General features: G+C 38.8%; 1 protein-coding gene across 1 annotated transcript in view; it reads right to left on the bottom strand.

Moving 5' to 3' along the window:
• Window positions 1–22481, bottom strand: part of GIPC2 (GIPC PDZ domain containing family member 2) — a 70469-nt gene extending 47988 nt beyond the window's left edge. The window contains exon 1 of the mRNA XM_033113347.1: window positions 22134–22481. Coding sequence (XP_032969238.1) covers window positions 22134–22373 — 240 coding nt within the window. The 5' untranslated portion in view covers window positions 22374–22481. The remainder of the gene's footprint in view (window positions 1–22133) is intronic.
• Window positions 22482–22792: the final 311 nt, after the last annotated feature.

Here is a 22792-nt window from a genome sequence, read left to right as displayed (position 1 = left end):
AGCTACATAAAAAAAAGTATACTCAAAGCAAGGCATCACATAAGGAAAACGATTCATTCATTAGATATAACCTTTCTGATGTTTTTCATTGTAAAATATAATCCTTAACATCTGATGTATCTATATTTGGTGCTTTACCACCATCTTTGCCAATTTTCATAAGATAGAAAGAGTATTCATGACTATTCCATTTTCTAGAGCAGCACTGCCCAATAAAAATGTAATTGGAGCCACATAATTTTAAATGTTCTAATACTCACATTAACAAAAATAAATAGGTGAAATTAATCTAATTTAATTTACTCAATTATATAACCCCATATATCCAAAATAATACCATTTCAACATATAATCACTATAAAAATTATTGAGATAATTTACATTTTTATTAAGATCTAGTGTACAGTTACCCTTATATCCTATCTCAATTTGGACTAGCCACATTTAAAGTACTCATTATCCGTAGTTGTCTAGCAGCTACCTTACTGGGCAGCTTAGTTTTAGAATCTCATGTCTTTATCAGTTTTATATTTTGTATTTTTCCGATCTCCACACATCTACACGTCATTCCCTTGGCCAAATGGCCATAGCTTAAACACAACTCCTAAACCCAGGCTATATCTGTCAAAATCTTCCCCAATCAATAAAGTCTAGCTAAACTACTACATTTTGTATTATCGTCACCATGGGCTAACGTTTTTTCATCTTCCACATACCAATTAAATTGCATACCTCTTTTGTGGAACTTAACCATATGCTGCCTTGTAAACTTTTAGTAGTAACAATTTACCTTGTCTTATTCTGTGCCTGTCACTGTGCCTTATCTGTAGGAGAGATGGATTAATGGAAGGAGAAAGCTATTGCCCTTTGAGGCCAGAGGATGGAGGGCCTTGAACTGCTATTGTGTTGGACATCAATAGCTAGAGTATTCATTCCCTTTTCCCCTGATTTTCCTTTGGAAACTCTCCCCATTTTAAGCCATATGGTAGCCTGGATGGGAGTGACCCCAACCTTAGTTCCAAGGGGAATGAATCATGATTAAGTTTAAATCAGTTAATGACTAGTTCACAATACAATTTAAGCCAAAGATTCAAGAATTTGTTGGGATTTCTGAGGAAAGAATATTCCCTTTTCCATTCTCCCACCCCCCCACCCAAGTCTAAAACTGACTGCAGCCATCACTGCAACATTAGAACAATGAGGGTGGAGACAAAGCTGACACATGGAGAAAAGAAGAGCCTCCGGATCCAGTCTTACCTAAAGACAGTCACTAGTGGACACTGGAAGTAGTCTACCCTTTTCCCCTCCGAATGTAACCCTCAGATATCATCCATACCTCATATGTGTTTTTGGAGGAAAATGATTCACATCCCCTGTTCTAGGCATAAGACTTAAACTAGTCTAGGAGGTGATTTAGGAATAGGCATGTGGCCCAATCCTGGTCAAGATATGGGAGGAAGATGTCCAGGAAGCTTCTGGAACATATTTATTTTTACTAAGAAACAAACACAGTAACAGACAATCCCTTTCCTTCACCTGGATGTTGCCTTATAAGTACATGTCTAGCAACTTCCAGTACCATCTCACTTACCAATTGAGGAAGAGACCAATGACAAGAAAGGTAGAGCAAAGAGATGGAATAAACCTAGGTCTTTGACATTGGTGAGTTGCTCTATTAACCAACCAACTCTGGAGCCCACTCTAAGTCTTTATGTAAAATAAATTATCTTGTTTTAGCCATTTTGAATAGCTTTGTGTTACTTGCAGCTGAAAACATCCTATCTGATACACATCCTATCCCAGAATGTTTAGTTACATGAGCCAATAATTTTACCAACCCATTCTGGGTTGGACTGTCTGTTGCTTTCAACTAAGATTCCTAACGGATAGAATCATTATCCTTTGTATCTTCATAATTCTTCACATAGTTTAATTGTTCTTTGTATCTACTATCTCACTTGAAGCTTAAAAACAAAACAAAACTCTGAGGTGCATGGTGAATTGTGTTTCCTTTAATGCACTGAGATATTATGCATCCTTATCTTAATTTCATATCCTACCCCCTCTATCAAAAATTTCAGGCACACTTATTAAAAAGAATAACAGTTAAAGGAGATTGTTTCAGAATTGAGATAAGGACAGACAGATTAAAAAATAATGTATATTTTGCACAAACATGATATTGGTATACACTGATAGCTGTTTCAGAGACATATATTTATGGTGATTTTTGCCACTAACAAATCTTAATTTAGTTTGATAATGTGTGGAATTTTATTTTGAAGGATGGCCATGAGGAAATTGTGGTAAAGGTTGTCCTCTTTATGAAATAACTCTAACGTTGGCATCAGTTTTACTAATCTGCTGTAAAATACATAGATATGTGAATGGTCAACTTTCTATTGTGGTACCATAATTAAATGTAAAATTGGAATACATTTATTTGCTGTTGTAAAATGTTTTCCAAGCCCTGATGTTATCTTTCACAGCAGTTTTGCTTTGCTTTTTTTTATAGTCAATAATGCAAAATAATCAAATTTCTATGGACATATGCATTTTTATTTCCTACCTGTTTAGGGAGTACTGCAAACATTTAATTTTCATTTAACAATTTTCAGTTATCTGCTTTAATAGTTTAACTGACTACATAGATTTTTTTTCTATACCATTTATGTATCTCTTTTAAATAGTAAATGACCCTTTACTGCTGTATTTTAAAAACAGTTGCATTAGTAAGAACTGTGTAAATACTTAAAACCTGAAAAAAATAATTTCAGGCACAAAAAGTGCCTCTCCCTTATCTCCAATATCAACAAAACAAACAGCTCTCTAGAGAGGAGCTATGTCATTTTTGTAATGGTTGTTAAAAATAAAGGAAAGATAATAAAAGGAAAGAGAAGAAAACAATGGATTGAGAGGTAAGAGACCCGCATCTAGGCCCAACTCTGTACTCTCAAGGGAGCTTCGTCAAGTCATTTGACCTCCTTGGTCCTCATGTACATTATGAAATCAGTAAAGCTTGGTCTATATCACACAGTGGTTACAAAAACTCGGGAAGAGACTATACGTAAGAGTGCTTTTTAAACCAAAAAGCTCTATATAAAGGCTATTGTTATTATTCCTAGAAGACAAATGCTTCTTCAACACCTATGCTTGACAGCTTCTTAAATTGCATTACTTGTCCTAAAGATATCAGATTTTGCTCCTTTTAATGTCATAACCAGGATGGATTTCATTTTCCCCATAAATTACATTATCCTTCAACTTTTTTTGTTGTTGAAGTATAACTCATGGGCAGTATTCTTACCATGCCTTTATATTGCAATTTTCTAGTTCTCACATGGTTATGATTATTCACCCTTGAAACTCAATATGGTGAGGATGATAAAAGTCTGAACTACAGTATAGAGCCCATTAATATAATTTGATATTGCTTTTTCTCTGATGGCACTATTATATATTCCACAAATGTGTTTTGTGAATAGAGTTAAATACATCATTTCTCATTAGTGCTTCAAAAGACGTTCTGGCCCACAAACAGGTTACAATCTCTCAGAAAACATATCAAAATGCATTTTTATATCTCCAGGAAGCCCATTTTCAACTTTCCTTTGTTAAATGCTTTCCTTAAACAGGAACTGAGTTGGCCCAACATTGTACACATTCCAAAGATCTCTAAAAGAAATTGCAGGCTTGTGTAGCTGGTATTCCTTGTGTTACAGTATTTGTGGTATAATTTTAAATATAAGCAACTGGAACAGATACCTCTTGTGGTGATCTAAAACAGCAGTGTTACTAAATATTTTAATACAACTACTTTCCTACATCTCAATCTACCCCAACAATCTTGCTAACATTTTACATGTTTTCTAAAATAAGCATTATAGAAATATCAGTCAATGTCATTATAGAAACTAAAGAACAGAAAGTGCATAATAATAAACCTAGTAATTAACTAAGCCATACTTTCATCACGAGTTAATACCACATTTTTCAATAGAAGAAAACCACTTGGATTATTTTTCCTTTGTTAATGACTAAGGTTTTATCTGGTCTGTTCTTATTATCTAAGTCTCAAAGACTTTTTTCTCAAAAAGAAAAAAAAAAGATTATCTTACCTCCAGCTAATTAACTGCCCTTAAAATAGAAGGAATTAAAAAACAACCTGAAACTAAGAACAAAATAATTGTTGGGGGAGAAAAATTACCCTTTTACCCTGAATGCTAGCCAAGCCATAGTGACAGAATTATGTTACTCAAAACTCTTTCCAAAAGTTCTAGGTGTCTTACCTAACATGATTCCCCAAAAATACTTGGTAAATGTGTTGTATCAAAGAACTTCTAGAACTCAAACAATTCTTCAATTATATTCATAGACTGGGAAACCTGCTCAACCCTCTTTGGATACTGGCTCCCCCTTCCAGGAAAGTACTGTGAAACTGAAGGAACTGGGGAGATAAAGTTCCAGAAGAATGGGGAAAAATCAAAATTAAGGTCCAAGAAACATTAGTTGATTACTTATGGGTAGCAGGTACTTTCATATATTATCTCATTTAATCCTCACAACAATTCTGTGAGGTGATATTATACCCATTTTTCACAGATTAGAAAATAAAGTCATTAGAAAGATAAAATGGCTTGTGGTTAAGTAGTATTTGGTGCGAATGTAATTCCAGCCATGGTTGTCAAACTCAAAACTCTTTTCCTTGCAATGTTGTCTCTCTGACACCTAATATAGAGACATCTAAATTACCAATCACCTCCGAAAGCACCAGCTCAACTGATCCTTCTGAGTCAGGTCATAAGAGCAGGCATCACTACTTCCTGTGCAGAGGAGAAAACCAGCTCAGACCTGTTAGATAATTTGTCTAAGGTCACATGGCTAATGAACAATAGTCAAAACTGGAATTCAGACTTTTGTACTTTTTTTAACCCATAATCCTATAGCTGTGATGCAAATATAAACTCAGCCTTTAATTTAAAATCCCCAGAAAGCAGAGACTACACAGTTTTTTTCTCTATATGGAGCCAAATACACTGTATTTATTTAATTAACCATCCACTTCCTAAAAGGGGTGAAGACAGCTTATAAAAAGTTATTTGTAACTGAACTTTAAAAGTCAAATGTATCAGATGGTTAATAAATATCAAAATGTTAAATTAATAACACACTGATTTACTGTAAATAAATAATTTTTAAATTATTTCTTCTGGTTAAATCATTTTAAAACTGACAAGTTGCATTCATTTCTTTATATTATAAGCACAGATATTTAAAATATCATGTCTATTGTTTCCCAGTATAATACGCATAATAAATTTCTAAGATTTGTTTTTTAAAAGCACATTATTTTATCATTATTTTAGTATATAACCTTGTCAATGGCTATAGTCATCTAGAAACAAGTTTCACAGTTTAGAAAAGATATAAAATTGGCAACAAGACAGATATTTAGAAACCTGATACTGTATGCTCTATTTAGACCTTCATGGGGATATTGTACAAAGCCCTGCTCGAACTGTGTAGAACTTTCTATAAATGATTCACTTCTAAATTAGCTGCCCTGGGTCAGCAACGGAAAGTCTGAAATAAAAGGTGAATCATCCTTTGTACTCTTCCTTCTCCAGTACTACATTTTTTCCCAGTGTTTTAAATGAGCAAAATACTGTGACAAAAATAATTTTATCGAAAAAGAGGAAAGAAAATCAAAATCACATTTTTCATCTACCAAATGACTTCCCAGAGTAACCAAAAGAACATTTTTTTATTAATGAAATCTAATCAAAGCAACTGTGTATCAAAGAAAGTCAAAATCTCAAAACAATTCTTGAAACTCAAGAAATGGCTAAACGAATAGAAAGAGGATTTAGTCTTGCCTTTGTGGACATTACAAAGACACTAAACCAATGCGTAAGACAAATCAAATATGTATAGCTATATGGATCAGCCTATTCTATAATAGTCTCCCAGTTAGAGGAGATATCTGAGCTTTTTACCCTAATCTAATAATGCTGCAAGGTTACATGCCAATTTTAAAGACATCATAAATCACGGCTATTCCCCTTGTCAGGTGCGGTCTCAAAATTTTGGCTTTCTAAAACACTTATCTTCTCAAAAGCCTCCTCTTGTTTGACACCTAAGATGAAAGAGAACTTAAAAGGGCAAGGAGAGACTATATAACAAAGAGACATTTTACACCTCAATGTAAACAATGAGAACAATGTTGTGAAACATAAATATTATAAATTATAATTCAGAGAATTGTGATTTTAAACTTTCCAGTGTACCAAATATACAAATATAACTTGTTTTAAAATGGCCATTAGATCCCAAAGAGTCCTTAAACAAAATTTTAAAATCTGTTTGACAAAATGCTCATGTAGCACCGTTTTCATATTATCCCAAGGAGGCAGACTTATAATCCTCACAATGAAATGTCTACAAAGCATGCAATATTTTAAAACCACCCAAATAAATCATGGTGGGCCCCTCAAGTGTCAAGATGGAGTGACTGGGGAGGGTGGTCTATTCTTTAGTATTCCCTAGAACAGGATTTCTGACAGAAAGAGATGAGCACCTTATGGAAAAATAAATAAAATGGGCCATGTGAGAAACTATAAACATTTTGAGAGAGAAAGACTGAAACTGATTTTCATTCTAAAGTAGGACAGCTGAAAGATGTTAGAAAAATGTACTAGAGAGTGACAGGGTGAGAGATGACAAAGAAAAAATGTACTACAGGGTTCCCTACATGAGAGGTGTCAAACTCACTGGCCACCACAGACATTTAGTCATTAGAAAATGTGAAAAGTATAAGAAATTTCACCTACGGGTAGGGCCGGTGTGACACAAGTGAGTTTAGCTCAGAATCTGGAGAGTGTGTGTGACGATTCTTCTAGGCTGAGGATTGCTCCATTTTCAACTGTCCGCCACCCCAGGGAGAGAAAGCCCCAAGAACACAGACCTGGAAAATGTAGAGAGAAGCTGCCAAGAATAGAATTCTGGCACAGAATCGGAGACACTTAGGCACAGCCCCGGTCAAAGACTCTCCCCTTTGCTCAGAGTTGAAGCTCCACTCTAAGAGCTTCTTCCCACCCTCTGCCTGCCAACATTACTGCCATTCCTGCCTGTAAGGCTCCTGGGACTGGGCAGACAGAGCATGAGAGCAGAGGGGAGGACGACCTAGCAGTGTCAGGAGGCTTCCCAGAGAAGACGGCAGGCTCCCGCAGGGCTCCATCCTCAACTCCCAGGAATGTGTCACCAAGCCAGAGCCAGGACAAGGAGTACCAGAGTCTCCTGGCTCCAGGCTTAGTGCTGACACTGCGCCCTCACTACCTGCTTCTATTTTTACAACCACACTCTCCTCTCCCCACCCCCTCCCTACATGCCTATAATTCAAAACCTTCCTTACCGCCCAGGAAACTGGCTTTGTATATTGTTGGTGTTTAATTAACAAATGTATGATAAACCTTCTCACATGCTTTTCTTCTTTCTTCCTTTCTTGTAGACAATTTGGTTATAACCAGGATGACTCCAAGTCCCCGTTTACTCCTTTCACCCTCTGAAGTGTCTCGGTTTGGAATATAACTGTATGGCCACCTATTTATAATGCATCTCCTATATGATCAAATAAGCACGTTCCCATTTCAGGATGATAAGACAGCAAAGGATAAACATAAGATTTGGATGTTGAGGAAAGGCAGTGGTAGAGCTCTTCCTCTGTCCCTTAGCATCTAAATGATCTTCCCCAGAAGCTCCTTGGAAACAACTATCCGTGTCCATGACTTGAGCACAATTAAGATTCTAGGAGACATAGTGAGTGTGGGGAAGTTAAAAATGAGCTCTGAATGTTCAGTGGAGGGAAGGGAGTAGAATAACAGAATTATGCTGAGACCAATTATGTCTCAGGTATTCTCTATGCCTAGAGATATGACACAAAGAAATATGGGTATTACTAAAGAGGTATTTTTGACTCATGAGAAAAAAAGCATTGACAAATGCAGTGCAGAACAACTCTGAATAAATTGGTATAGTTAATAGTTTTCAAACTTAACTGAGATCTTCAACTTTGCTGACTGAAATAGTTTATTAGGTTTACACTAAACTTTATCGAAGAAAGCCCCCTTCAGAAGAGTCCAAATTAGTTACTCTCACACTGAGGTAGCTTAGTTTGAGGATCATGTAGTGATACACTTTTAAATTTGTTTTCCTTACTTTTTGGGGTTAACCAAAGAGTAGGAGAATGGAAACTGTAGAGATCTAGAATAGAAAAATTACAAGGAAAATTGCAAAAAAAAAAAAAAAGTATCAAAAAAATGCCCAAAAAGCATCTTTTTGAGGAAGAGGAAAAGAAAACTAACAATGATTTATTGAATCATTGTTCTAGATAGCTCACATGCTATTTCATCCAACTTTCCCAGCAATCCCATCAGGTAGATATTATGTGTATATTTTCCCAGTAAGAAAATTGAGACTATAAGGGGGCCTCTCCGGGCATCACACCCAGGGAGAACATGCCACCCTACCCTGAAACCCATCTCCCAGCTGGACTGACCTCAAACCTTTTCAATATGCCACCCTCTCTTATCTCTCATAGCACCCTGGAAACATGTGAAATTGCCACATACGTAGCTTTGTGATGTTACAAAACCTTGGAACATCACAAATTTAACAAACCAACCGCTCTGTACAATTACAATGCTGTAAGACCGATCCTAAAACAAAATGTATAAAACCAACAGGTGGTCTTTCTACTGGTTTTCCCTTCTTGTTGCTTTTCCCCCCCTTAATCCTAACTTCACAGTGTAGAGCAAGTGCTTAACCTCAAGCAACCTGACATAAAGCACTGCTGCTGGGGCATAGGGTGATATTGCCCTCTCATGAAAGACTTGGAAATTTTGTGGGGGCTTTTTTTGTTGTGATAATAATTGTGTGACCTCACTGGCATTTGAGAGACACAGGGGATGAGGTAAGGATACTGTATGAACACTAATGCTCAAAGGCCCCATTCAGTGAAGAACTATTTGGCATTCCACGTGACTTTCAAATGTCCTACTAGAGAGTATGTTGGGAGTAGAAGATAGATGTGTAAAATTATTTAAGCCTAGCACCTATCTCTGTGTTACAGATAAAGTAAGTTTTGTTAAGAATGTTCCTGGACTGCAATTACCATTAAATCAAGATGACTTACTTGTTTGTGCAGAAACTTACTAAGAATTCTTCATCATTTCAGAAAATCAAGTCACTGACAGCAATGCTGATGAGGTTGTTTGAATTTTAAACCTAAAACATTTATATCAGCCCACTCCTATTGTTGTTATGTAATTCTATGAATAGCTACAAATATTACTTATTCCTTATTTCAAAATGCAACATATAAACAATATTGTCTTATTCTTACTCTTTTTAAATCCAAACTTATTTACTAGAAGTTAGGTATAAGCACCTGACTGCTTCATTATGTCTTCTAAGATAGTTTTCCCAAGTATTTCCATATTGAAATCCATATTTGGTTCTACTGTTAGAGATAAGGAATATATTAATTTTTTAAAATTATGTGTATAGGTAGGTAATATTGTTTAAACTTTTATTTCAGGATAGTAAATGTGGTGCCACAAAATATTTGTTATTATACAGATAAAGTATTATAGAATTGTACACTTGAAACCTATATAATTTTACTAACCATTGTCACCCCAATAAATTTGATTTAAAAAATAAAAAATTTGGGCGGCCAGTTGGCTCAGTTGGTTAGAGTGCCGTGCTCATAACACCCAGGTCACCAGTTCGATTCCCACATGGGCCAGTGAGCTGCACCCTCCACAACTACACTGAAAAAAAAAAAAAAACGACTTGACTTGGATCTGATGGGTCCTGGAAAAACAAACTGTTCCCCAATATTCCCCAATAAAAAAAAGTTAAAAAAAATAATAAGTAAATAGTTATGAGAGGGGAACTTTGGATCCAATAAGGTCAAGAACCACAGCTAAGATCAAAGGCATCTCTTGAACTGTGAGACTTGAGTAATTTACTTTTGCTCTGAGATCCAGTTGCCTCATCTGTAGATGTTAATAATTTCTGGGGGTTCTGGTAAGTATTACTATTTCAGATAAGAGCACAGGTTAAGTGGTGATGGTAGGTATTCAACAATAATTCCCTTGTCCTTAATGTTCAAGATATGCTTCCCTTCCCCCAATCACCTTTACATACAGGTTGGAGAATTAAGATAGGAAGAGCAAAATATAAAGAATACAGAAGGAGAAAGGAAGTAACAGGAATCACGCCCATACCTAACACCTAACCACACCCAGGACACACTACGAGTATCCAATGTGAGAAAGTTCAGAAGGTTAAGTTAAGATTTTGGCCCTGGATCATGAAGGATACAGTATTAATACCAATCACACAACTACTGCTGCATTAATGCAATAATATACAGATACATAAGCTGTTTCAAGAATGGATATGGAATTATAATTTCCTTAACCTTGTTACTGTGTATCCCTTTAAAGCCACTTAAAGTTAACACTGTAACTTAAGAAGCTGTGACTTTTACAGACTGAGATGCAGATCTTAGATTTTAGCCGTTTAAAAAAAAAACAAAAAAAAAAAACCTGGAACTGTTTCTCTACATGTGATTTGATTATCTCCAGGGAGATTTTTATACAATAGCAAACATACTTTCTAAATGCTCCAGCTCTTCAGCCTCTTAGTCATTACTTACCAAGGGTCAGATATGTTTCCCAAAAGCAAATATTCTATTATTGGCAGTGTCAAAAGTCCCTTCCTGCGTTTCACTGATCCATAGAAGCTACAAGGCCACTCTGATATTAGTCGTGCCCAAGCTTCAACTTCTTCCTCCACATTTTAATCCCCCAAACCTTAGCACACCCCAAATAGCAGGGCTAGAGTTTCTAAGATGAATGAGGAAGGCCAGGTTTTTCAGATACCAATCCTGAGAAGCAGTGACAGACATCAACCCTTAGTTGGCTTCCTCTTTCCTTTGTCTACCTCAGCAAGCATCTAGCCCAAAGATATCTGTTAACCCGTTACTTCTATCTGAATAAGTAGTTTCAAGGGACACCTTTGGTTATCTCAGGTAATACGGGTTGATCATAAGGAGAAACGGGAACAAAGAAGCACAGAAAACCTTTTCAGAAGTCATGCAGATTTCTTACAAATTATTAAAAATTGGCTCGTTGCCGTTAATGACACAGTATCAGCTATCCTGGATGAAAAATACTCTGGTGACTCTCTGGGACCCTGCAAGGAACCCAGTGACTGTGCCATTGCCAGGCCTTTCATCTCTTTCATTTCCTTTGCATCTTCCATGACCATCTGTACAGAACAGATATATAGCATGCTCTTAATTGGGATAAAAGAAAACTGACAGGGGAGCGGGGGTTATACTCACAGAGATATGCACAGACCTTCACACATACATATATACATGTAAATTCATAGAGTATTTTTCTGGAAGGACAGTCAAGAAAATGGCCACAACAAAATTGTCTGAGGGAAAAGACTAGGGAATCATGGTAATGGGTAATCCACTTGCTTTCAACTTTTACTATGTACATATACTATTTTTTTAATTAAAATAAAAACTGGTTTTAACATAACTTACCACGTAGCTCCACTGTAGACTTCTGCTTCACAGAGTAATTTCTGCTAATAGATTTAGTAATCAAATATAACACAGAAGCACAGAGACCGTTTTTCCTTTGGTGGCTTTGGCCAAACATCACCGGTACCCCCATTAATTGAGAAGAGGTGGATGGGAAAAGGAGGACCTGAGGTAGGTTGCAATTAATAACACTGAGAGGAAGTCAAAAGATGAGACAGGTAAGATTAGGAAGGGATCTTACAAATTGATAATAGCTATCCTTCCAGTATCCCAAAAGTTTTGAGGCAACAACAAAAGAACTTGTGTGATATCACCATCCCAAATTTCCAAGCAATACGTTCAACGTTAGAAAAGCAGAGAATATGCCTCAGCTTCTAAAAAAAAATTTGATTTCACGCTTATGTTACGGTGCCTTATTGAATCATATACATGGAATTCTATTTTCCAAAATTCTTTTATTGAGATTAAAACACTTCATTTTTTTAAATCTAGCTCTCATTGGCAGGGAATACTATACTATCAGCACTTCGGTTTTAAGTTCTCTGCCCAGCACTTCTCTAACAAGAAGGAAATGATCTCTAAAAGACCATTAAATACACGAGGGTCTCTATAATTTCAAGGATATCCATAGTTCATCCACTTGCAAAACAGAGAGAACTTTTGCTATGTTTCCTTTAGCTAAAAGTGATTTGAAGTCTTTTTATTTCCACACTTTGTTACCACACTTTCCTGTACAGTTATAGTTTTACATTTGTGGGATCAAAATTACATGTTTGGCATATACACTGAGGGACTCATGCGTCCATATGTTCATTGCTGCATTGTTTACAATAGCCAAGATATGGAGGCAACCTGGGTGTCCCTGAATGGATGAATGGATAAAGAAGAGGTGGTACATATATACAATGGAATATTGCTCAGCCATAAGAAAAAGAATGAAATCTCACCATCTGCAACAATATGAATGGACCTAGAGGGCATTATGCCCAGTGGAGAAAGTCAGACAGAGAAAGACAAAGGCCATATGATTTCACTTATATGTGAAATCTAAAGAACAAAATAAACAAACAAAATAGGTACAAACAAAAAGTGATAGGTATAGAAAACATTTTGAGGATTGCCAGATGGGTGGGGAGTTCGGGAGGTGGATGAAAAAGGGGAAGGGATTTAAAATATACATATGTATGCCTTTTTTTTTTTAAGTATGTACCTTGGAATATTATCCCAAGGAGTATTATGTAGAAAGGGGGGGGGCATAGTCAAATAGAGTGGAAAATGAGAAACACCACATTTTTCAAAAATTTTAGTGGACTTCTCAGAACCTTTAAATGTGTATTACAAATTTACAAGATATGTTTCCCAAAGTTATTTGACAACTGAAAGCATTTTTCTATAGTATTTGAAGAGACAGTATTCCTTGGAACATATTTTAAAAATCCTTCTAACTTAAAGAAAAACTAGTCTTGTCTTTGAATGGAACTCAACTGGAGGAAGGGACTATGTCTTGTTTTACCTTTATGTTCCCAACATCAAGCACAACACTGAATTCATAATAAGCGCTCAGATGGGTAGATTCCTTCAGCAAAAGTTAGTCATAAGTAATCAGGTATGAGTTAGTTATTTGGCAGTTAAACAGGTTAAAAAGTTGGAATACAATAAAGGCAATTTCAACTCTAGAATTATAATAATTAACATTTGATCAATACCTGCAATATGCCAGGCACTGATCTATGTGCTTACATACACGATTTCATTTACCCCTCTCTACAATCTTTATAATAGATATGTACTATTATGAATGCCATTATACAGATGAGGAACACACACAGAGTAGCCATGCGAGTTAATCACACTATTCTCTTTGCATTTCAATTGTTTTAAAAATTTCCATAATACAAGCTCTAAGTGAAAATTTTTCTACCACATACTAACTGCTAGTCCCTTCCCAGAGCAGCTCTCAGTTTTACGGAGCAGAAAAACAGTAAATCAACAATTAATTACCAGTCAGTCTAAGAGTTACACAAGCTCAGAGGCACGGAGCCCAATCTTGAGGTGGGGGAAGGCTTGGGATAGTGACTGTAGCTTAAGAAAGAGTTCTTAAATTAACTGAACAAGAAGGCCATTAGACTGAGGTGGTTCTAATATCTCAGTAGCCTACAGAAGCAAACCAAAAGGTTTGCCTTAAGGGTAAGAAATTAAAATCCAAGGACAACCCATCACAAACAGTCAGGGAGGATTTCCCAAACAATGCAACTGCTTAAACTATAGCCAGTCAAATAATTTCCTTGCTTTGCTTCCATATCTTCTCTATAAAAACTTTTCCCCTAGCTCCTGCCTGTGGCACATTCCAAACTAATTCTGGTTTGATGCTGTCCAAGTAGAATTGAGTTTTGCTCAAATAAACTCTTCACTATGCTTCAGTTTATCTTTTAACAGAGTTATTAGGGATATGTAGGGGAACAATTTTCCCTACATGAACTGAAAATAGTTTCATGTTCTGGGTAGGACATAGAAGATATCTGCCACACCCCTAATTCAAGAAATCTGAGAATACCTGTCATGCCCACCGTACTCTCCAACAGGACTCCTTACCTACTGTTCATCTGTCTTTCCACTACATAGTCCTGCTGACTAGACCAGAGATAAGCCCCAGACCCACAGGCCCAGAGGTCCTGTCCCCCTTGCAAAGCACCCTGACTCACCAACACAGAGGCTCTCTTAGGGAGTTTGAATTTGACACAGAGTGGGGTGCAAAAAAAAAAAAGTAGAGAGGCGAAGAAACCAAAGACACAGAGAGATGAGACAAGAAGGCCCTTAAAGGAACAAAGTCAAAAGGATGAGAAGAGAGAATCAGTCAAGAACAGAGTAAGAAGTAGGGAGAACAGCTGAAATGGAAGGTGAAAGACAACTAGACATGCTCTTGGTTCTCCAGAGTCTACTGTTTTCACCTGGACAGCATCAGTAATGTTCCAGTTGTCCATGGAACCTGACTGCGCAGCTGCAAAGCCTATCCTAAGCTTCCTTACCTCCCTGCATAATCTAGTAATATAAATAGTCAAATACACATATACAAATTGCCCAAGGTAACCTAGTGTCTCCACCTCTTGCAACCTGCAAGAGCCTTCCATAGAATGAAGTGGTGGGAGAAATGAGGGGAGGTGAAGAGGTTACGCATCAGTCTTTGAGGTAGCAGGAGGTTGGGGAATGGGTCGGCCCTTGCCCAGGAATTTGGACTTTATTCTAGAATTGTTCACATGCCAGTAAACTTTAGGGGATTTCCAGCACAAAAAGCAACAGTCTTATCCATTTCTTATCTTCCTGATAGCAACGAGGTCTGTAAGGCAGCTGTTAGATTATTCTCCCATTTCTCAAAATGAGTCATGTTTGGTTTTTTTTGTTGTTTTTTTTGCTTGAGTTTTTCATATAAAAATGAGGTTGATGCTCATGAGGGATAGTAAACATACATAATGATTATAATATATTTAGAACTTCTCAGATGATACCTTGCAATTCTAAAAAATACCATTATACTCAACTTAAACCAAACATTTATAAAGAAAACATAGTAAATGAATGGTTGATTATGTTTCTACTTTATACAACACAAGTCAGGAATCCATCCCTCTGCTGAAAAACATTTGAGTTATTCTCATTGTCTATATAAAATCCATACAGCTTCAAGGACATTTGTAGTCTCACTATCTACGTCTTCAGCTTCATTGCCTATTGTATCCATCATTTTTTATTTATCAGACTTTTATGGAGTAGCTAAACCATCGAGTTACTCTAGGAATGAAATTATGTTTTAAAAGTCCCAGACCTCAGGAAGTAGAGGAGTAACTAAATTCAATTCAGAGCACTAGTGTGACGTGAAAATCATGCAATCATGGGTATTACATCTAATCTACATTGGCAGATTCACAAGGAAGGCTTCTTGGAGGAAGTGACAGTTGAGACTAGAGAGGTGAGTAGGAGCTCTGAGAACAGCATGAGAAAATGCATTGAGGAATGAAACAGTTAAATATTCTGGAATGTAAAGAGGGGATTGTTAGACGAGTTTGGCGCAGTCCGCACAGGACAGAACTCAAGAGGCAGGCAGGAACAGGAGACATCGCTTGGCTGGTGGGGGTTGTCTTTAAATGCTATGGTCTGAATGTTTGGGTGCCAATTTCCCCAAAAAAATTCAAATGTTGAAATGCTAACCCCCAAAGGGGATGGTATGAGCAGGTAGGGCCTTTGGGAGGTGCTTAAGTCAGGAGGGTAGAGCTCTCGGGCATGGGATTAGTGCCTCATCAGAGAGGTTCCAGAGAAACCACCAGCCCCCTCCAAAATGAGGACATAGCAAGAAGGCATCAATCATGAACCAGAAAGTGGACCCTCACCAGAAGGTGCCCGTGCTGGTACCATGATCTTGGACTTCCCAACCTCCAGAACTGTAAGCAATACATTTGTGTTGTTTGCTTGCAAGCTACCCACTCAGTGGTAATTAGTATAGCAGCCTAAAAGGAATGAGATAGTAAATAACTGGGAGCAATGTAGGTTTTTGAAATAGCTTTGATCAGAGCATCAAAATATTAAAACAGAGGATGGGTGGGAACAGGGAAATCATATTCAGGGTGCCTCTTTAGAAACTGCATTGTAATCATCCAGCAGTGGCAACTGTCAATGCCCTCCAGCCAAGACCACCAGGGATTTTCACTCCTTGCAACAAGGGGGACAGCACACTATGGGGAACAGTGAAGGTCTCAGTACGAGGTCTCAGTACGGTGTTGGAAAGGACGTGGGCTTATGTTAGATGATTTCAGGGCAGCTCTAAGGAAACATTGGTCTGGATAGGGTGCTGTCAGGAAATGGGGGCAGTTCTATGATTATCTTAGTGAATCTAGCTATAAGCAACTCATCAAAGCTAAAGTTGTGATTGGTAAAGGAGCAGCAAGGCAGGGGACGCCTTGTCATTTTTGTGGTTTGGAAAACGCTCATGTTTGTGTGTCTGCTCAGACATGATTACAGAGTAGTCTTATTTTGTCTTGATCCATCACAGTCACAGAGTCTTATCTGACGTCAGTGTTCTGTGAAATCATTTTTGTCCAACAGGAGAATGCCAAGGCTGACCCATGAGGGTCCAGCCAGCTCCCAGATGTCAGGGGCTGCTTTTCTCTCTGTCACACGCTTTCTACTCGGGTTTTGTCGAGATTGCTTCCTAGTCCTCAGCACTCAATGGTAAAATTCACACTGAAATCCCAATTCCTTCACATCTGGGGTGTTTTTGTTTGGTTTTCCTTGGGGGTCTATATGTAAATCAGTGAACCTTGTGTTGCTTTGTTCTTCCCAGATTTCCCATTTATAAAGCAAAAGAGACACAGTTCCATTTGCTCTGCATTGCTGGGAAATGATAAAGCCTGCAGTGCAGTTCACATTCTTCAGAAGTGCCACTCAAATAAATACAGAATATTGACTTTCTCAAGAGCTCAGGGCTGGTGCCAGCAACTAGAGAAAAGGAAGTAGTTTCTGGGAAGCTTCACAAAGCAGCTCCCCACACCCTGTAATTCATCTAGGAAGCAATTTTGCTTGCAAACAGAGCCTCCAACTTCAGATTCTGGAATTTGTAGAGATGCACACATTTGATACAAATACCTCTTAGCTTCCCAGCCTCCAACCTGCAGCCCCTCACTCCTCCCCCTTTCAAGATACAAGTGATGCTCCTCTCTGCTACCTCCATCCTAGGCTAGTCTCTTTCCTCACATTACAATATAAAAAACAATGAACACCAAAATAAGATATCGGTATGGTAACCAGTACTAACGCTTTGTGCTAAAGCTCCAGGATTTTAAGTGCTGTAATTGTGAGGATTCTTTTCTTCAACAAATATTTTTGAGCTCCAACTATGTTTCCAGTACAGTTCTAGGTCCTTGGGGCTGCATTAGTAAACAAAATGGACAAAATCCTTGATTTTATGGATCGTATATTCTAGTACATGGAGGGGGGAGGAAAAAGATAATAAACACAATAAATACGTTAAATCTACATAAGATGCTAGAAAGTTGTGGAGGAACATTCAGTGCGGAAGAAAATAGGGGTGCTGTGATTTTTAATGGGATGATCAGTGCCAGCTGCCATGAGAAGGTGACATTTGGGCAGATTTAAAGAACGAAGAGCAATCTGCAGGAAGAGCTGCTGGTAGAGACGGCAGCCAGTGCAAAAGCCCTTAGGTTCCCGAGTTCAAGGAATAGCCAGGCCGCCAGCCAGCCGGGAGCGGAAGGAACAATGATGTTAGAGAGGTAACATGGCCTGTAGCCCATCCTAGGATTTTGGCTTTTGCTCTGTGAGATGGAGAGCTATTGGACAGTTTCTGAGCAGAGAGATGAGATACAGAATATATCTCTTTGGAGACAGCAACTTTTGAGTTTTGCTACATGGGAGAAATAGGATAATTGCATAGGGGATGGGAGCAGGTGACAAGGTTGTTTTTAAGAGAAATAGTAGCATGATTTTATGTTGAACATGGGGCTTGAAATGAAAATCACAATTCTTACCTTTTCTGCTTCCAAAGTACACTGCTTTATTTGACTGCTTTTATGTAGTCAAATAAATTTGAGAGAGAAGGAGCCAAATTTGCTCAATCCATTTATTCAATGAACTATTTAGTATAACCAAGTCAAAGGAAATAATTTCTGAAATCTATAAAGAAATTTGAGTTTTCAGTTTCTGGACATGTAAAGTATCTAACTACAAAACTGATTTCTGAAAAAATCTCTTTCAATTATTATATTTTCCTATAATCTTTCCACATAATAGATAATTAAGGAAACATGCCATGGCACAAACTACTTGCTAAACTACAGTGGTCAATTATTCAAGATGCCCCTTCAACAAATTTTATGATTATGGCTCAAGAGTTTAATGAGCAATTCATTTACATAACCTGAATATCTTAGAAGATGTATTAAATTTTTGAAAAAAGTGTTTTGCATTTGTATTATGAGTTAACTGTTCCTTTAGGCAAGATTAATTTACTTTCTTTTTTGCTTTTTACTGATTTGCTCACTTAGTTGTTTAGGAAAAACAATGTCAGCTGTAAGGGATTTTTGCATAATTGGCCATCTGTTTCAAGGTAATGATCACAGACTGTACCCTGCAAGTGATTCAAAGTTTTGTTAGCTTCCTCCTTCGGGTACCATGAAATAGGTGAAATCCACAATTGTCAGTATCGCAACAGCATTGTCTTTTTGAAGCAATAAGGATTTTTGTGGTTGAATCTGACGCTTTCATTGTAAAGATCATTTGTTTAAAAAAGTTTTTCCAGGTTTGTACTTAGAATTTGAAAGCAGTTACCAAGAATCTCACAGCTGCTATGTTAATGGACTTGGAACCAGGCAACACAGATTCAAATCCTGACTCTGCCCCATAATTGCCCAGTGACTCCTGGCAAGCTGATCAAAGCCGCCCTTAGCTCAACTGTAAAATCAAAAGAATCCTTGCCTCTCTGCTACAGTGAGGTTGGAATGACCACACTGAAGACATCCATGGGTACATTATGGACCATCAGTAAATTTGCCTGAACTAGCTGCACCGGACACCAGGTCAGGCCAAGTTCCCCTTTTTTTCCTCAGTAACAAGGGTACCGCTCTTCACACAGTGCTATTTATATCCTTACAGCCACCTCTCTGGAAAAAAAGGCAGGACTTCTGACTGAACTATCTATTCAACCTATTAAGGGAAAAAATTTTTTGTTTCATTCCCCATTGACATCTCAAAAGTTTGTATCACAGTTTCTCTTGCTGGGGGAATGGAATGAGATATGGAATCTCACTGGTATGCATTTTATCTTAATAAATTACTTCTGTTTCAAAATTAACTATTGAGATACTTATACTATACTGTGATGATGAATACTTTATCCTGAATGTACTTAACTCTTTAATCCAAATGGAAAAACTTACATTAATGTTGGTTATATGCATAAATATACTAATATACATATGTATTTGGGATTATAAGAATTTATGAATTTGAATATAGCACATCAAAACACTTTGTTTATATTATCTTGGAGTTTTATCTTGCAGATCAATGCACTGAAAACTGAAAATGTTGAACATGACCATCAAGCTGTTGCTGGGACACCATAGAAAACCTGAGAAGCAATATAGCAATATAACTTCATGGAATTTTGAGTCAGAAAAAAAAATGGGTTTAAATTCAGGCTCTGCTACTTGCTGAGTGCAATTCTGAAACATTTCTGAACCCCAAAGTCTCAGTCTCCTCTTTGTGAAGCAGGGATATTAATAATAAGATTTCTCAGGAATTAAGTGGACTGAATAAATTCATTCATCATGAGCTCAAAATAATGTCATATTATGATGAAGAAGACTGTTAATACAAAGGAACTAAATCTGGAGTCCCTGGTTACAGGAGAGACATTTTAAGTTGTCAGTTAAGTATGCTAACAAGCTCACTTAGCTTAGAAACAAGAAGATCCAAGTTTAAATAACAGCTCTGCTTTTTTTTTTTTTTTGCTACCTACATGACCTTGGCCAAGCCCCAATTATTTTGTACCTCCACCCCCTCATTTAACTGGTAGGTGTGAATTATATTAGTTACAATTTGTTAAGCACTGACCATATCCCACACAATCTGATAGGTTTTATGGGGGAGGAAGAAACTTTCCTCTACCCTCAAGGTTCTGGCCGGCCTAATAATCAAATATACATGAGACAGATTAACAAGAGAAAATCACCAAATTTAATACATAGGTGCCAATGGGACTGTCATGTCAGAGACCCTCCAGTGAATGAGAGGTTCACAGACAGAAAGGGAAAATAAGGTACAACATGATATTCTGAGCTAAGGATCACCGTGGGGCGTCAGAGGGGCAGAAGGTCATTGCAGAATAATAAGAGACGTTCAGTAATTAGAAGTTTGCCCTGCCCTATAGATGGGTCCAAAAATAGTATCTCTGATAATCTCTTATAATGGGTAAGACTCCTAATTCAAAATCTTTTAGGTAGTTAAGAGAGGGGAGTAGAAGTTTCTCTTGAGCCCAAAGGATCTTGGTTGCCTTTAGCTCAATACAATCTGCATATCACAGAGGTACATCTTGGAGTGACTTGTTCTGAACCCCTACAGTTTATATATGAACTCCAGTCTTTACAATAACCTTTCATAGTAGGTGCTCTTATATCTATTTTTATAGATGGCTGAAACTGAGGGAAGTTAATGTGTTCAAGGCCACACAGCTGTCTCTCCATCCAGGTTTATCAGTCTCCAAATCCTGCCCTTAACGACCCAATGAACTCCGTGCCACCTTCCTGTTCCAGAGGATCAAAGGACATTATTCCTGTGAAAGTGCTTTTTGAATTGAAACGTCCTATTACGAATGTGAAGTGTTATTGTTACTACTCTATATCAATATAAATAACTCACAAAATAGGTGTGTGATTTGCCCCCTGGGTGCCTGGGAACCCTGAAAGTACAAAAGATTACACTTGAAGCTCTCTTTCATCTCCTCTTGGACTCTTGCCTTGACCTCAATTTCGCTTGAACAGACCTGATAAACAACGTTAAAGAACAGATACCCAAATGCTGCTCTGTCTCTCAAAGTCAGCTCCCTGCACTGGGAAGCCCAGGGCAACAAGACATTGTGCTTTTCCTTGAAAGGCTGACGAAATACTTTCTCATACTAGGTTCTCACACCTACATTTGCAGTTCGTTTGGGTAAGTGTAAATGAAGTGGTCACAAACGCGTCTACATAGAGTGCTTTCGAAATCACGCGGACATAGAACTCCGCAGTTCCAGACACGTATGCAGTCAATCTAATTAGGGCAAATTTCAGTCCATTTTCAAGGATGTGGTGTACATTTTAGAGCAGATGTTCCCCCTGTGGAAGTGTTATTAACTAGTCCCACGTAGTTAAATATATAATTCTCTAATTTATCCACCCTTGGTATAATAAACTTGGAAATACCACCAAAGGATTTCGGGTGTTGGTCCTGGACAGGACACGTGAGGGGTAAAGCGGGCCTCGGCTTGGTATCCCCTGGAAGGCACTTCGTTCTCGGCACCCCGCCCCCCTTAACCGGGGAGATGCTCCGCGTGGCCCTCCCACCCCTGCAGAGGAAGCAGGAGGGTAAAGTCCTGATGAAGTGGAGGGTGTTCATTCGCGCAGCCAGAGCTGGACTCTGGAAAGGCGCTCAGGCCCCGAAGGCTGAATCCCAGACTCCGAAATCAGAACCCTTTGTGTGGGGAAGAAGGGTCGCCCCCGGTTTCCCAGAAGTCGGATCTCGGAGCTTGCGGAATGCGACTTCCTCTGGTCCGAGGACTTACCTTTTCCCTTCCCGGTGAGGCCCTCTCACTTCTCCTGGAGCGCTCCCGGCGGGCTCCCCGCGGTATCCATCGAGAGGCGCAGGTCAGCGCCGCTCAACCAGCGGGGCCAGTTTCTGCCCGCGCTGCGCGTGGGAGAGGCAGGGAGAGCGTGAGAGAGGCTGTTACCGCGCACCTGGCCCTTACCTCGGACAGCGGGATCTCAAACACCTCCGCGATCTTGGTGTAGAGCTCCCGGATGTTGGAGAAATTCTCCACTCGGGCCGTGGCGCTGCCGTGTGCCAGCTGCGTGTAGAAAACCAGGCTGCGTGGGGGAACTGGGGTCGCCGGGAGGCTGCCGTCACCCGCGCCCTCCTGTTCGCCCTCCACCAGCCGGGCGGTCTCCTTGGACTTGGCTTTCTTCTTTATCCATTGCCCCAGGGGCATCTTGCCTGACCGAGAGCTGGGGCGCACCTGCGCTGCCGACCGCCGCCTCCTTGGCCCGGCGCCACGGACTTTGCTCTCGGGGCCCCGGGGCTCCGTGCAGGTAAAAGTCGCGGCTGGACCAATGGCAATAGCGCTTCCGCCTGGTCGCGCCGGTCAGGGCCCCTTCGTCCACCCGGAGGAGCGGCATCTGGACCGGGAGTAGCCATCTGGCCTTCCTTCGGATGAATCTGGAGAAAAGAACAGTCGTGCCCATTCCTGCATCTCATCTCCCGGCTTCTCCCCGGCCCGCCCCCTTCTTTTAAAAATGGCTCGGTTTCTTTAAAAGCCCGGGATGCTGAAGCTACAGAACAAGTCTGAGAGTACAAACTCGCTGGCCCTTGTGATACCTTTTATAAGCAGTCACGCGATTGGACACACGC

This window comes from Rhinolophus ferrumequinum, chromosome 9 (genome assembly GCF_004115265.2).
Source record: "Rhinolophus ferrumequinum isolate MPI-CBG mRhiFer1 chromosome 9, mRhiFer1_v1.p, whole genome shotgun sequence".
Classification (NCBI taxonomy): Eukaryota; Metazoa; Chordata; class Mammalia; order Chiroptera; family Rhinolophidae; genus Rhinolophus; species Rhinolophus ferrumequinum.
This window is presented reverse-complemented; position numbering and strand designations above follow the sequence as displayed.